General features: G+C 48.3%; 1 protein-coding gene across 2 annotated transcripts; it reads right to left on the reverse strand.

Annotated features, from left to right (window-relative positions):
- Positions 1–2,614: 2,614 nt before the first annotated feature.
- Positions 2,615–12,758, reverse strand: LOC107387169 (neuronal acetylcholine receptor subunit alpha-10). Of its 2 annotated transcripts, none has more exons than XM_054730987.2 (6): positions 11,550–12,758; positions 9,012–9,157; positions 8,784–8,938; positions 8,466–8,712; positions 8,107–8,395; positions 2,615–4,121 (listed from the first exon to the last, which is right to left on the reverse strand). In XM_054730987.2, the coding sequence occupies exons 1-6, from the start codon at positions 12,070–12,072 to the stop codon at positions 3,439–3,441; spliced, it is 2,043 nt and encodes a 680-aa protein (XP_054586962.2). In that variant the 5' UTR covers positions 12,073–12,758; the 3' UTR covers positions 2,615–3,438. The 2 variants fall into 2 exon arrangements, with proteins under 2 accessions (XP_054586962.2, XP_015817464.3); XM_015961978.3 differs by having other exon boundaries at positions 8,107–8,392; positions 11,550–12,754.
- Between the last annotated feature and the right edge of the window lie 2,778 nt (positions 12,759–15,536).

Genomic DNA, 15,536 nt, shown 5'->3' on the forward strand with positions numbered 1-15,536 from the left:
CACCAGAGTTGATTGGAACAGGGCCTGAACCGGTTCTGAGCTAGTCTCTCTCTCCGCTACCTCTATCCGCAGCGTAAAAAAACCTACTGACTTCTCTCCTGAGTGTGGTTCATTTCAGGGTTCAATCCCAGGATATAAAAATACCCAACACCTGGGAACAACAACGGCTGTTGGCCAGCTGACCTAAGAGGTGAACTGTGTGTCAGGAGAAAGTCTGAGAGGTGTGCGTCTGACCTGTTCTCATCTGCAGAGCAGCTGATGAGCCAAAGTATACGTGATAGGGACTTCAGTGGCGTTGGAGCTGTGCTGCTTCCTGTCTGTAACGAATGTCCTGGAGGCCTTAGAGCTCCCGTGTGTCTCGGTGACCAGCAGCTAATAGAATTAACTCTGAAGTGTGGCCTTCAGGGACCATTGGACAGGGAGGAACTCTCTCTAGGGAGGCTCCAGCAGAGTCGCCCGTTGTTTTCTTTCCATGTGCACATCGCCATCTTTGGATGTTAGACGGACTGACCTTGAATCCACACCCTGATAGGTGATGTTCATGAGGACATCTGTCCAGGAACATGGGACACAAAAATGTTTCAACCGAAGTTTCTACAGTTTGAACTGAATTTGAACCGAACAGATGTGGGAAGGACCCGCCTCTTGTGGATGAGCTGGTGTTGTGGGGGAAGGGTCACCTTCCTGATCCTCAGGTCTTCCGACTCTGGCCTTCAGCTGTGGATGCTGTGATATTCCTCACCAGGAAGTAGAAGCTGACCATTGTTTGAGAGTGAGATGTGTTCCTGCAGATCCCTGGAGGTCTCTTATTGTCTGAACTCTGATAAACATGTATCACTGATCTTCTCCTGGAGGACTAATTACACCAGGAATCATCACTGTTTGTTCGTGAGCTCCTCTCAGTGGAGCTCACTAATGATCACCTCTGCTTCGACAGCATAAACACCCATTACAGCTTAGCCAGCAGGGACCATCACGGATGAAACTGAGGGACCATCCTGGAATGCACTGGCCCCTGAGCTCCCAGCATGCAACAGTTTCTACAACAAGTTTTAAAACAAGTTTTAAAACAAAGTTGTCCTGGGCAAGGCCGGATTAACCATATGGGCAACTGGGCAATTGCCCAGGGCCCACGAACTCTAAAGGGCCCAGGGCAGCAAGGGCACGAGCAAAATACTGTATCTGTAATTTCCCGCTTTATGAGGACTATGGTGACCATACGTCCCGTTTTCCCCGGACATGTCCACTTTTCACTCTCTGTCCGGGGCGTCCGGACTGGGGGGTTCTTGTATTGATGAAAATGTCCGGCTTTTGCAGGAGCAAGGATCGAATTATGGGGGTTCTGTATATCCTACGCATCCAGGTGAGCCGGAAAAAAGTTTTATACCTATATTACATCATTTATGGACTCGTTTGAGCAGAGAGCACAGAGAGCGGCACAGCGCGTTGTTGCGCAGCGATCCAGGCTGCTGCGTCCAGCGCACGGTCCATTCTCAAAGTGGCGCAACCAAAAAACTATAATTAACACACGATCGTTCATGTCTGCACATGTTCTCTACTTTCTGTCTTATTTGCGCCTGAAGCGCTCTGCCACTGCGGAGCTCATCACCTGTGCTGCGGTGATTTCACCTCACTGACGCATCGAAACGCGCTCTCCGCTTTGCGGTCAGGAGATCCCTTTGATCTGCTCAAAAGTAACTGATGAGGTGAAAAAGTAAGAATCCAGGCAGCAGATTTTCTGGAGAGTTTAGAGGAGATGCAGGAAGATGAGAGACAGACAGGTCCTGACGAAGGACCCGGGTCCTTCATCAGGATCCGGGTCCTTCGTCAGGATCCGGGTCCTTCGTCAGGAGCCTGGTCCTTCATCAGGAGCCTGGTCCTTCATCAGGAGCCTAGTCCTTCATCAGGAGCCGGGTCCTTCATCAGGAGCCTAGTCCTTCATCAGGAGCCGGGTCCTTCATCAGGAGCCTAGTCCTTCATCAGGAGCCGGGTCCTTCATCAGGATCCGGGTCCTTCATCAGGAGCCTGGTCCTTCATCAGGATCTGGGTCCTTCATCAGGAGCCGGGTCCTTCATCAGGATCCGGGTCCTTCATCAGGAGCCTGGTCCTTCATCAGGACCCGGGTCCTTCATCAGGAGCCGGGTCCTTCATCAGGAGCCGGGTCCTTCATCAGGAGCCTGGTCCTTCATCAGGACCCGGGTCCTTCATCAGGAGCCTAGTCCTTCATCAGGAGCCGGGTCCTTCATCAGGAGCCGGGTCCTTCATCAGGAGCCTAGTCCTTCATCAGGAGCCGGGTCATTCATCAGGATCCGGGTCCTTCATCAGGAGCCTGGTCCTTCATCAGGATCCGGGTCCTTCATCAGGATCCGGGTCCTTCATCAGGCGTGGATCATAACTGCTGCAGCTGTGGCAGCAGAGCTGTGCTGAGTCAGGGTTCTGCATAAAGTCTTGTAAAGGAGTTGTGATCTGCTGATCTGTTCGTACGACCTGTCGTCTCTGGAGAACTAGATGTTCCAGTCAGGAACGTGTCTCTGGTCTGGGGGGACATTAACACCATCAGTGTGACTGGCTGAGCTGCAGGGAGCAAACAACAGAAGTAAAACCAAGTCATGTGTGTTGGTCAGACTCTGACTTTATTCATGATTCCTGCAGTTGGACCGTAGAGACGGACAGAACCTCTTGGTCTAGAACCTGGACTCTGAAACACCTCCAGCATCCCCAGACCCTGGTGTCCCAGAACAGTTTAGCTTTTCTATTATTTAATTCATTTAATTACAAATCTGGCTTGATGAATCAGCTGATTGCTGCTTGTGGTTTTAACCTGATGAAGATGCGTTTGGAGATCGGAGTGCCTCCTGTCAGGAACCAAACCGGGTCTTTAAAGCCGGTGGACACTGTGACTTTTTCACTCGACGCGTTCAGCTTCAGCTCAAGCCGTTCGACTCCCCACCGAGCAGATCTCACGAGTAACATGCTGCAGATAGCAGTTTTACAGAACATGCTGGACTTGTTTGTGTTGTTGACGTCTGTAGCCCTTCGGGGTGCTGCAGGTGGGTTTTACTAGATTCAGTTAACACTTTCTGGACCATCTTTGTCATCGTGTGACAAAGTGTCCAAATAAAACAACGATGTGTTGAGAGGGAACCAGCTGGAGAGCTGAGAGCGGTTCTGGTGCGTTTTGGGTCACAGCACCGCTTCAACAGTGCGATAACTTCACAATGGCTCATCGGTAGCTGGTCTGGTGTTAATGGCCTCTCGTACCACCCCCACCACCATCACCACCACCACCACCACGCTCAGTGCTAAACGCTCCCCGATCTTGTAGATTCTCGCACGAGGAGTAAATCGCCTCTGAAAAGTGAAAAAGTGGCACAGTGTCCGCCGGCGTAACTCAGGGCTAAGTCCAGGTCAACTGCACAGTTGGAGCTCAGAGCTCCATCAGGCGGCTTTTCCTAGGATCAGGATGCTCATGAAGAAGAACATGATGAAGAAGAGCCACATGAAGAAGCGATCCATCACCTTGGCCATCTTCCTCCATTCTCCGATTTGGACCTGCGCTGCTCGCTGGTCCTGATACGAGCTGGAGATCAACTGGATGTTCTTCTGCAGCTGTTGGTGCTGGCACACACACTGGCTTCTGACCAAGACCTCCTTGCTGCTCTCCATGTCTCCACCCCCTACACCCTTCTTGTGCTCCACATGCTCTCCTCCTGAGCTACCAACATTTGACATCTCCACCTCCCCTCGTTCTCCAGCAGCTTCTTTCTCTTCAGAGTGGTTGATGGTGACAAGATCCTCCTTCAGGTCCTTCTCCACTCTCGCAGAGTCCCCCACCCCATCTTCAGCCACCTTTCCCCACCCCATTTGTCCTCTCCTGTCCCAGGATGGGGGACCACCAGATTCCTCCAGGGACAGCGGCTGTTTCTTGGGAGCGGCTCCTTTGAGGAAGCCCTCGCCGACATCACCGAGGAAACACATTCTGGCCAGGAAGTTCAGGACCAAGCGATGGGCCCACCGGGGGACTGGATGGGCCTCGGGACCACAGTGATGGATGTTCATGATGAAGATGGTGAGGGCTGTTGATGTGGTAACCATTGTCATCGTGGCGATGTAGTATTTACCTGTCGAACACACAGATGCCCAGGGTTAACCATGCTAACCTGGTTAGTTTCTGTTATTAACCAGAACCCTGCCACCTATTGGTTAAGTCAGTGGTTCTGGAGAGACGTCAGCCCCACATGGCCGATCCCACCTCTCTACCTGCAGAAGGGAGCTCCAGGTAGCAGTCCTCTTTCAGGGGCTTTAGCTCATGGAAAGCTTCAGTTACTGTTTAAAAGTTCTCAACACAAGTAACAGATAAATGAAGACAGTCTCGCCCCTCTCCCTGAGTCCTGTCTGGCTGTGAAGCAACCAGAACTGAGTCAGAGTAGCGAGAACAAGCCTCAGGTCTACTCTAGAGTGTGGACAACATCAGGACTTTTTCATGTGGGATGTGGGAGGGGCATAAACAGGTAGGTTACCTTCTCAGTGGCCCAGTGGTAGAGCATCCACCCCGGGACGTGGACACCCTCGGGTCATACCAAAGACTAACAATGGGACCCAATGCCTCCCAGTTTGGCACTCCGCTTTAGGGGGTTGGAGTGGGGGGGATAGACCACCGGATCGTTCCTGAGCCCAGCTTTCGCTGCAGCTCACCACTCCCCATGGAGATGGGTCAGATGTGGAGATGTGTGAGGACTAATGGAACTCTAACTTTAACTTCATCCTCCACCTGACATCTAAACGTTATTAGAGATGCTTTTGGTTGTTTTTAATCCCAAAGGACACAGAGACGGAGAAGGAAGAGACGGGGAGAGTTCACAAATATAAATGATGAAGGATGAACAAGAAGTAGCTTCTAGATCAGAAGAAAGGGAGAGACACAAAACCAACAGAACCAGAACTAACAGTCAGTTCTGATGGTTTGTTGTGTTTTTGTCATCCAGACTTTGTTCTAGTTGTTCTCTCATCCTCTCTCTGAATCATGTAGACACTGTTTGTTCGTGAGTTACACAAGCACTCACTTATTTCGGGTGTTATAACAGTTATACCGTACACACGTGTTGTTATAACAGTTATACCGTACACACGTGTTGTTATAACAGTTATATCGTACACACGTGTTGTTATAACAGTTATACCATACATATGTGTTGTTATAACAGTTATACCGTACACACGTGTTGTTATAACAGTTATATCGTACACACGTGTTGTTATAACAGTTATACCGTACACACGTGTTGTTATAACAGTTATATCGTACACACGTGTTGTTATAACAGTTATACCGTACACACGTGTTGTTATAACAGTTATACCGTACATATGTGTTGTTTTAACAGTTATACCGTACACACGTGTTGTTTTAACAGTTATACCGTACACACGTGTTGTTATAACAGTTATACCGTACACACGTGTTGTTATAACAGTTATATCGTACACACGTGTTGTTATAACAGTTATACCGTACACACGTGTTGTTATAACAGTTATAGCATACACACGTGTTGTTATAACAGTTATATCGTACACACGTGTTGTTATAACAGTTATACCGTACACACGTGTTGTTATAACAGTTATAGCGTACACACGTGTTGTTATAACAGTTATACCGTACACACGTGTTGTTATAACAGTTATACCGTACACACGTGTTGTTTTAACAGTTATACCGTACACACGTGTTGTTATAACAGTTATAGCGTTACACACGTGTTGTTATAACAGTTATAGCGTACACACGTGTTGTTATAACAGTTATACCGTACACACGTGTTGTTATAACAGTTATAGCGTACACACGTGTTGTTATAACAGTTATACCGTACACACGTGTTGTTATAACAGTTATACCGTACACACGTGTTGTTTTAACAGTTATACCGTACACACGTGTTGTTATAACAGTTATACCGTACACACGTGTTGTTATAACAGTTATACCGTACACACGTGTTGTTATAACAGTTATATCGTACACACGTGTTGTTATAACAGTTATACCGTACACACGTGTTGTTATAACAGTTATATCGTACACACGTGTTGTTATAACAGTTATACCGTACACACGTGTTGTTATAACAGTTATAGCGTACACACGTGTTGTTATAACAGTTATACCGTACACACGTGTTGTTTTAACAGTTATACCGTACACACGTGTTGTTATAACAGTTATACCGTACACACGTGTTGTTAAAACAGTTATACCGTACATACGTGTTGTTATAACAGTTATACCGTACACACGTGTTGTTATAACAGTTATACCGTACACACGTGTTGTTATAACAGTTATATCGTACACATGTGGAGCGGATCAAAGGTCAAATTTACGTCTAAAACTTCACCAGAAAGTAACTTTTACTTTGCAGACACAAACACCACATCTGTCTGGCCTCCACACCAGAGCACTCTGCTCCAGATTTTCTCACTGTACGAAGAAGACATCTTCAGCCGAGGTCTCATGCAGAAGCGAGACTCCTGCACGTTCACTCCGAATCAACTTCATCCTCCTTCGGTCATAAATGACTTCACAACTTATAGGTAGAAATATTGAAATGTGTTGAATGAACTAGATGTTTAAATCCTAAAGTGTTTTAATGTGTGTTTTAACCAATGATGTTAAATTGAATGTATTTCCTGTAATGATCCATCTCAGATGTTAAACTACACCAGAGCAGTGTTTTTTGGTTTAACCTGTTAATCTACCAGTACACTCACACACATTATAATAAGATAATTACTAATGTTTAACATTTTGCTTCACATAGTTATTAAAACCTCTCCTAGTATCTGAGGGAAGGGGTGAATTCTCAGGCGTTTGGGTAACACCTTCAAACGTGTCAGATCCTGATTTGTACAAGTTCATAAATATGGAAGGTGATGAAAACAGGAGTTACTTCCAGATCTAATCCGGTATCCGGCTGCCTCCTGGGTCGGCCAAACCGATGAACTGGCATTAGAGACCATCCTATCTTCTGACTTGAAGGTCAGAGCCTCTCAGCAACGCTGCGAGTGATTCCAGACACGGCTCTTAAGAGCCACCAACACCTCAGTCAGACGTCTAACCTGCAGGCCCTGGTGCATCTCATGACTCACTACTCGGGCCGCCTTTCCTCCGGACCGCCGGGAGCGACACACACAAGGGTATCGTAGACTCTGCACACTGGCGTTGGATGGCTTTATAAATAAAGTTTAGCTTATCAAACCACACAGCCTAACTGACGTTACAACCCAGACTCCAAACTCTCTTCATCCACTACATCCATCATCATTCACACCTTGTCTTGTATAATTATTAGTTTAGGGGAAAGAAATAAATGCTTTTTATAAACTTTATACTGACTCTGTCTGGCTTAATATGAAGTGTGTTTTTGGTCCCTGAACAAGTAAAAGAAACTAGAATCTTCTGATTAAACATTCACAGACCAATCAGATCAATATTACGTATTTATATGGAATCATCACATCTGATTGGTCATTTTATGCAGATGTGGCGCCTCCTCAACGCTACACACGGTTTATTAACATGGATGAGTGGTAGTTTCTGCTGCTCTATCATATATGAAGTGTTTTTTAAATACCTGCCATAGATCTCACGCACCTGTTGAAAGAACATTGTTTCATTATTCTGATTCTCATTGTTTGATTGATTTTTAGTGATTGAGCCTTTGTTCTATAGCTTTTGACACCAAGCTCTGGACAAGAGTCACGCATGTCCCCACAGCAAATCCACTGTGGTTAAAAACGCTAAAACGCGTGTCCGGTATCAGAGCTACACGTGTGAAGCTCGACCTATCCAAGATGGCGGCGCCACTGCTAGTCAGCGCCCATAGGCTGCAGCGGTCACGCGGCATCTATCTATGTCTATGGATGGCTGCTTATACTGAGCCAAGATCCTCTGGAGGTTTCTTCCTGTTGAAAAGGAGTTTTCCTCTCCACTGTCGCTGCATGCTTGCTTAGTACGAGGATTGCTGTAAAGACTCTGACACTCGTCAGTGACTCGATGCGGCCTGCTGGGCTCCTTACATAGAAAACAGTGGTTTTTCTCACCGATGAGTGGGACGCTCTCGGAGGGGGGCATGCTCTCCGCCACCAGCAGCTGGAACACAGTGAGAGCAAGAAGAACCGTCACTCCGAGAGAAACCTTTTCACCCGAGTCAGCCGGCAGGTAGAAGCCCAGCGGAGCCAGAAAGGAGATCATCATGCAGGGGAGGAGGAGGTTGAAGATGTAGAAGGATGCCCGTCTCTTCAGGTGAAGGGTGAAGGTGATGTCCGGGTACGGCTCCGAACAGCAGCCGTACAAGATGACGTTCCTCTTGGACGGCATGCCAAGAACCTGCTTCCACAAGGATTTAAACGGTTAGAGTTGGACTCGGGAGGGAGGACTTGTTCAAAAGATTAGCTCTCACCTCCCACTCCACGTTAGGAACAAAGTCGGCCAGATCTGCACTGTCCAAAGAATTGATGAGGTCCATCTGGTTCCCGTTGTGAGTCCAAGAGCCAAAGGTCAGGTGACATTGTTGCACATCAAAGGGGAAGAAGGCCACGTCTACAGAGCAGGAGCTTTTGGTTATGGCCGGCTGGTCCCATGTGACCTGTCCATCACTACGGAGGACCACGTTGGTCTCCATGGAGCTGGAGAACTGATCATCAGCGCTGTGAAGCATGAGGAGGAGCATTGTTGGTCCCAGAAAGCCCGAGCTGACCGGTCTGGAAGTGTGGCGTACCTGTTGTACAGGACGATGTCCGGCCTCCAGACGTAGCTGCTGGGGATCCGGATGGTGTCCAGCCCATCATAGTCCTCCTTCTTCCACGTCAGGTAGGCGTCCATCCACACCTGGCGGATCCACAAGTAGGTGGTCAAGATCTGGTTCCGCTCATCCTTGAGAAACAAAACACATCATCATCATCAGAGCGTTCCCACCATCAGAATGTGCACCACCAGGGTCCAGCACCATGTCGATGATCTGAGAGAGGGTGATCTGCAACGTCACGTTGATGATGTGGTTGGTGTCCTCCACCGGCCGCAGGGCGTTGGTGTAGCTGGAGAACAGGTCAGTCAGCAGCTTCTGGGCAACACGGCCGTGAGCCGAGGAGCAAACTAGAGAAGAAACGGGAGTCAGACCAGCCACTGGAACCGAGCCGGTTCTGGTCCTGGTCCTGGTTCTGACCTAAGTTCTGGTTCTAGTTCTGGTTCAGGTCCTAGCCCTGGCCCTGGTCCTGGTTCTGACCTAAGTTCTGGTTCTAGTTCTGGTTCAGGTCCTAACCCTGGCCCTGGTCCTGGTTCTGACCTAAGTTCTGGTTCTAGTTCTGGTTCAGGTCCTAACCCTGGCCCTGGTCCTGGTTCTGACCTAAGTTCTGGCTCAGGTCCTAACCCTGGCCCTGGTCCTGGTTCTGACCTAAGTTCTGGTTCTAGTTCTGGTTCAGGTCCTAGCCCTGGCCCTGGTCCTGGTTCTGACCTAAGTTCTGGTTCTAGTTCTGGTTCAGGTCCTAACCCTGGCCCTGGTCCTGGTTCTGACCTAAGTTCTGGCTCAGGTCCTAACCCTGGCCCTGGTCCTGGTTCTGACCTAAGTTCTGGTTCTAGTTCTGGTTCAGGTCCTAGCCCTGGCCCTGGTCCTGGTTCTGACCTAAGTTCTGGTTCTAGTTCTGGTTCAGGTCCTAACCCTGGCCCTGGTCCTGGTTCTGACCTAAGTTCTGGCTCAGGTCCTAACCCTGGCCCTGGTCCTGGTTCTGACCTAAGTTCTGGTTCTAGTTCTGGTTCAGGTCCTAGCCCTGGCCCTGGTCCTGGTTCTGACCTAAGTTCTGGTTCTAGTTCTGGTTCAGGTCCTAACCCTGGCCCTGGTCCTGGTTCTGACCTAAGTTCTGGTTCTAGTTCTGGTTCAGGTCCTAGCCCTGGCCCTGGTCCTGGTTCTGACCTAAGTTCTGGTTCTAGTTCTGGTTCAGGTCCTAGCCCTGGCCCTGGTCCTGGTTCTGACCTAAGTTCTGGTTCTAGTTCTGGTTCAGGTCCTAACCCTGGCCCTGGTCCTGGTTCTGACCTAAGTTCTGGTTCTAGTTCTGGTCCTGGCCCAGGTCCTGGTTCTGACCCTGTTCCTAGTCCTGGTTCTGGTCCTGGTTCTGACCTAAGTTCTGGTTCTAGTTCTGGTTCAGGTCCTAACCCTGGCCCTGGTCCTGGTTCTGACCTAAGTTCTGGTTCTAGTTCTGGTTCAGGTCCTAACCCTGGCCCTGGTCCTGGTTCTGACCTAAGTTCTGGCTCAGGTCCTAACCCTGGCCCTGGTCCTGGTTCTGACCTAAGTTCTGGTTCTAGTTCTGGTCCTGGCCCAGGTCCTGGTTCTGACCCTGTTCCTAGTCCTGGTTCTGGTCATGGTTCTGACCTAAGTTCTGGTTCAGGTTCTGACCTAAGTTCTGGTCCTGGCCCAGGTCCTGGTTCTGGTTCTGACCCTGGTTCTGGTCCTGGTTCTGACCTAAGTTCTGGTTCTAGTTCTGGTTCAGGTCCTAGCCCTGGCCCTGGTCCTGGTTCTGACCTAAGTTCTGGTTCTAGTTCTGGTTCAGGTCCTAACCCTGGCCCTGGTCCTGGTTCTGGCCTAAGTTCTGGCTCAGGTCCTAACCCTGGCCCTGGTCCTGGTTCTGACCTAAGTTCTGGTTCTAGTTCTGGTCCTGGCCCAGGTCCTGGTTCTGACCCTGTTCCTAGTCCTGGTTCTGGTCCTGGTTCTGACCTAAGTTCTGGTTCAGGTTCTGACCCTGGTTCTGGTCCTGGCCCAGGTCCTGGTTCTGGTCCTGGTTCTGACCTAAGTTCTGGTCCTGGCCCAGGTTCTGACCCAGGTCCTGGTCCAGCCTGATGAACTAAAAGGAAGCAGCGCTGGCGAGCTCCTCCAGATGGAAGCAGGCTGAGACCCGTGACCTTTGACCCCAGCGAGGATGGTTTGTACAAACATGGGAAGGTGTGACTGCATTCCTGATGAGAAGCAAACAGAACGACCCGGTTCTGTTATCAGGTCTCTAACTGGACCTGGCTGTCTACTCCATCTGAGATGAAAAAACCCATAAAGAAGATTAAGTTTACAACTTAATAAATTCTAGTTTATCGTTCTGGCTTCAGCCGTAAATCCTTCAGATTACAGCGGCTCCTCGTGAGTCCAAGGCAACGCGCTGGAAGGTTCTGGTTCTGGTCCAGATTTACAGTCAAGCTGACTCGCTGCTATCCAGCTGCAGAAGAGTCCAAACACAGAAGACATCTGGATCACTGGCCCAGCCGGAGTCCTGCCCTCGTCTCCGTGTCCATCAGAACCAGAGCACACCCAGACCGGGTCGGTGCTGTCAAGTCCCTGATTCTGGACCTGGACTCAGGGACAGACTCAGACCTGGTTCTGTCTTCATACCCCTCCCCCTCCCACACACACACACACACACACACACACACACACACACACACAGATTTGCTTAACCAGAAGAACAAAACCTCTGGTTCTGGTTCTGGTTCTGGTTAAGGTTCTTACCTGGGATGAAGAGGAGGAACAGCGTGACGATCTTCATCCTGTTGGAGCCGACAGAGGCGCTGAGTGATGCACCTGCAGCCGTGTGGCGAGGACGGAGCAGGCTGAGAGTGAGGATCATGAGGATGAAGGAGAGGAGGAGTGTGTGTGTGTGTGTGTGTGTGTGTGGGGGGGGGGGGTGATCACACTGGTTCAGCACCATGTTAGGAGAAAACTCCCCACAGCTGCAGATGTGCAGCTGGTTCTGGACCGGACTGGAGAGCATGTCTCTGTCCTCGCCCTCTTGTCCGTCTCTGGGACCGTCTGACTGGTGGACAGAGTAAGAGCGGTGAGGGGACAGTCCCCTGTGGGGGACAGGGACAGGGGCCGGGAGAGAGGGGACATCCGACAGGTGCTGATGGTCATGGTGACTCACAGGTGTCCCCATCAGCTGCAGACGAGCACGCTGCTGAATATCAAAGATCTCAGTCCACTTTAGCTTCTGGCTGACCCCCACCCACAAAGTCAGGCTGCACCGCATTGCCATGGTAACGAGTCTGGAGATACTGAGGAACAGCACACACACAAGCTCTGTGTGTGTGTGTGTGTGTGTGTGTGTGTGTGTGTGTGTGTGTGTGTGTGTGTGTGTGTGTGTGTGTGTGTGTGTGTGTGTGTGTGTGTGTGTGTGTGTGTGTGTGTGTGTGTCTATCGCCCCCTGTGGCCAGAATGTCCCACCTGCAGCTCCAGACTGGCGGGCTGCTCTGTTGGGCCTTTTGAGCTGACATAGGAATAGGAACCCATCCAAGATGGCGGAACGCGGTTACATCAGCGCCAAGCGTGAGTCCACGGGGTGTCTACGTGGTTCAGGGGTGACCAGGTCGCAGGCCAAACTCAACATTTATTGAAAAGTGTATGGCAAGCCCAAAAATAGTCATTCTCTTCAGTGAAAAAGGAATAACTCACCTATTAACTCTCGTTTCATAGAGCAGAAAAAGTTCAACCCTAAAACCTCAATAACTCAAGCTCACTTTGCTCCACTCTGAGTTCGAGTCCCACAGTCATCATCGTCATCATCATCACACTGGTGAGACTACATCTCCACACCTGGCCATCCCCGTAGGAGCGGAGAGCTGCAGCGCTGCCTATGCTCAGGAACCATTTGGTGGTTTAACCCCCAACCCCTTAAAGCTGAGTGTGGAGTAGGGAGGTCCCAAGGCTTTGGTATGATCCCACTGAGATGTGAACTGTTCTCCTAGACCCAGGGTGGACACTCCACCACGAGGCCACTGAGAAGGTTACTCTGATGCTCACCTTTTCCAGCCAAACACCTGCATCTGCGAGGACGGGCTCTGAGCTGAGGAAGGAGCTCATCAGTGAGACTCCTGTGTTGTTCTGTTCTTCTTCAGAGACGACAGGTGCTCACATAGATAAGTGCTGCTGAGCATGGAGAACATCTGAGCATGGAGAACATCTGAGCATGGAGAACATCTGAGCATCTGGGGCTGGAGCTGGGTCGGTGTGACTAGCTGCAGCAGCTACAGAGTCACAGCGACTGGAGCGCGTCGCTACGCCGGAGTTCAGTCAGCACCATCTGGAGGTTGGTCGGTGAGTTTTCTGTGGCGGTCGTGAACGGGTCACTGAGCGGTTGGGATCTCCATTTCTGGGCTCTAAAGTTGGCAAATCTCAGAGTGAGCTCAGCCTGAGCCGAGTGTTTGTTTGTTTGTCCACGACTGAAGAGCTGCAGCTGCAGACACTGGCAGCACGATGAGGGCCTGGTTCAAGATGAGCAGCACAAACGACGAGAGCAGATGGACGCAGCAGGGGGCGTGGCTAAAAGCTGGCGTACATGTAGCCGGCAGGTGACGACATCGTGTTAGCATTCTATTCGGATGCCTGTTAGCAACTGAAGCACATCCTCGCACTGCGATTGGCCATTTAAGAAAGCTGCAACATGGCTTTGTTAATGTAGTTTCATTTCCTGTGATTTTTATTTTCGTTAATTTTTCAATATCATAGAATAACTTTTTTAACATACTTCCAAGTTTTTTTATTACATTTCTGTTCACCTCATTTAAATTCGCCAATTTTCAACTCAGGAAGTTTAATCACCACATTTGAATTAAGGAAGGTATTTTTAATCATGAATTTTAAGGGAAGTGGAATAGCTCTACTGATATGATTAAACTCTCTAACAGAGCATTTAAAATTAAATTTTTCGGCAAAACATTCAAATTGTAACAAATTGCCATTTTTATCCATCAAATCTGTCACATATAAAATCTTTTTGTCATACCATTCTTTTTTGAATATAGTCTTCCTAATAATTACACAAGGTGGAGCTGTGCGGTGTAAAGTTGTGGCTGAATATCATTTCCAGTAGAGCAGTATTTGTTTATGGAAGTCAGATAGTTTGATTGGTAATTTAGATATTTCAAAGTCGCATTTTAACAGGAATTCTAATCCTCCAACCTTTTGGAAAATATATTTTGGTACGTGGAACCATATAGAATGTGGTTGTATTAAAAAAGCTTTTATCCAGTTTAGCTTAAGTACACCAATCATGGCTTCAGAATCAGCAGCCTTTAGTCCACCATGTTCGTAGTCTTTTACCATCACAGACTTTTTAAGGTAGTGTGTCTTGTTCTTCCGTATAAAATTAAAAATGGTCGAGTTAACTTCTTTTATTATTTGGGGGCGTTATAACAACACTAGGGGCAACTGGAATGAAACTGGAACCGTTACACAGGAGATAGGTGTAGGAGACTATTTTCATGTTCTGCATGACATGCGTTTTTTAAAGAATAATTTCACTTGAGTGATTTTTTTTTTGTGTTTTGTTTTTATTGTTTCTCTCTAGTAATGAACACCTTTTCTTCTGGAACCGGTCCGGTTCCGACAAGGAAAAAAAAACTAGATTATTTAGCGACATGCTGCTTCCTGCTGATTGGCTTAGCGTCATGTCACTCTGGGTACATCCAACCAATAGCTGCGCGTTAAATACAATCCAAAACAGCAGCCCCCATGTTGTGTGAGCAGCGCTGGATACGTCATTTGGAATCGTAGGATGTCTAAGGAAGATCCCGCCTTTCTGGCCTTTGATTGGCTAGAAGGACTCTACCACAATTGGCTATGGGCAGTCTGTCCTGCCGCCAACAGAACAGCTGTTTTGGCGAGTTTTGTAAAGAAATGTCAACTTAGCACCATTCTGTCTAGTTTTGTAAAATATTGTTTTATGTTTCTTTTATTTAAAATACTGAAAAACGTAAAATGTGAACTTATTTGTCACACTGTTGACTCCTTTTATACCTCTCGGCTCTCAAGCATTGAGAGGATCTTATTAAAATCAGAGTACACAGGATAAACACGTGAGCCTTACCTGGTAGGAAGCATAATAAAACTGCCCTATGTGGCCCAGCTGTGTGCAGCAGGTCTGTCTCTCCTCTGGAATAATGAAAACAGCTTAAAAAAAGGTCTAAATCATGATCAGCTTTCAACTAAACAGATGAGCAATGTGCTTAACTTGTAAACAGTGTGATAAAATGCAATAGGTTGTATTACAAGCTCACATTTAACGTGTTTCCGGTTCCTTTAATCGGAACTTGGACTGATGCAAAAGAGGACAGAATGGTTATTATAGCGCTAAGCTGACGAAGGCCATGATTGAGTTGAACAGCGCCTCGCCTGGAAAACAGACGGGAGACGACGGAAGCAGCAGGGGGAGCGGCTGAAAGCCGGTGTTTAAGTGAGACACAATTTCCTACATGTGTAGCTCACGGGTGACGATGGCTGAAGATATCGCGTTAGCGTTCACGCTTGTTTAATTTTCCATTTTAATTGTGGTGCCTGTTAGCAGCTGAAACACATCCTCACGTGCTTGTGGATATCATATATTGTATATGGAGATCTGAGTGTAATAATAAGTAAAGGTTATCAGCTGTAGGTTTAGTGTGTTCATAGGAAACGTGGCAGAAGAACACAAAACACATTCCTCTTTATGGCCTATATAGTTGT

This window comes from Nothobranchius furzeri, chromosome 10 (genome assembly GCF_043380555.1).
Source record: "Nothobranchius furzeri strain GRZ-AD chromosome 10, NfurGRZ-RIMD1, whole genome shotgun sequence".
NCBI lineage: Eukaryota > Metazoa > Chordata > Actinopteri > Cyprinodontiformes > Nothobranchiidae > Nothobranchius > Nothobranchius furzeri.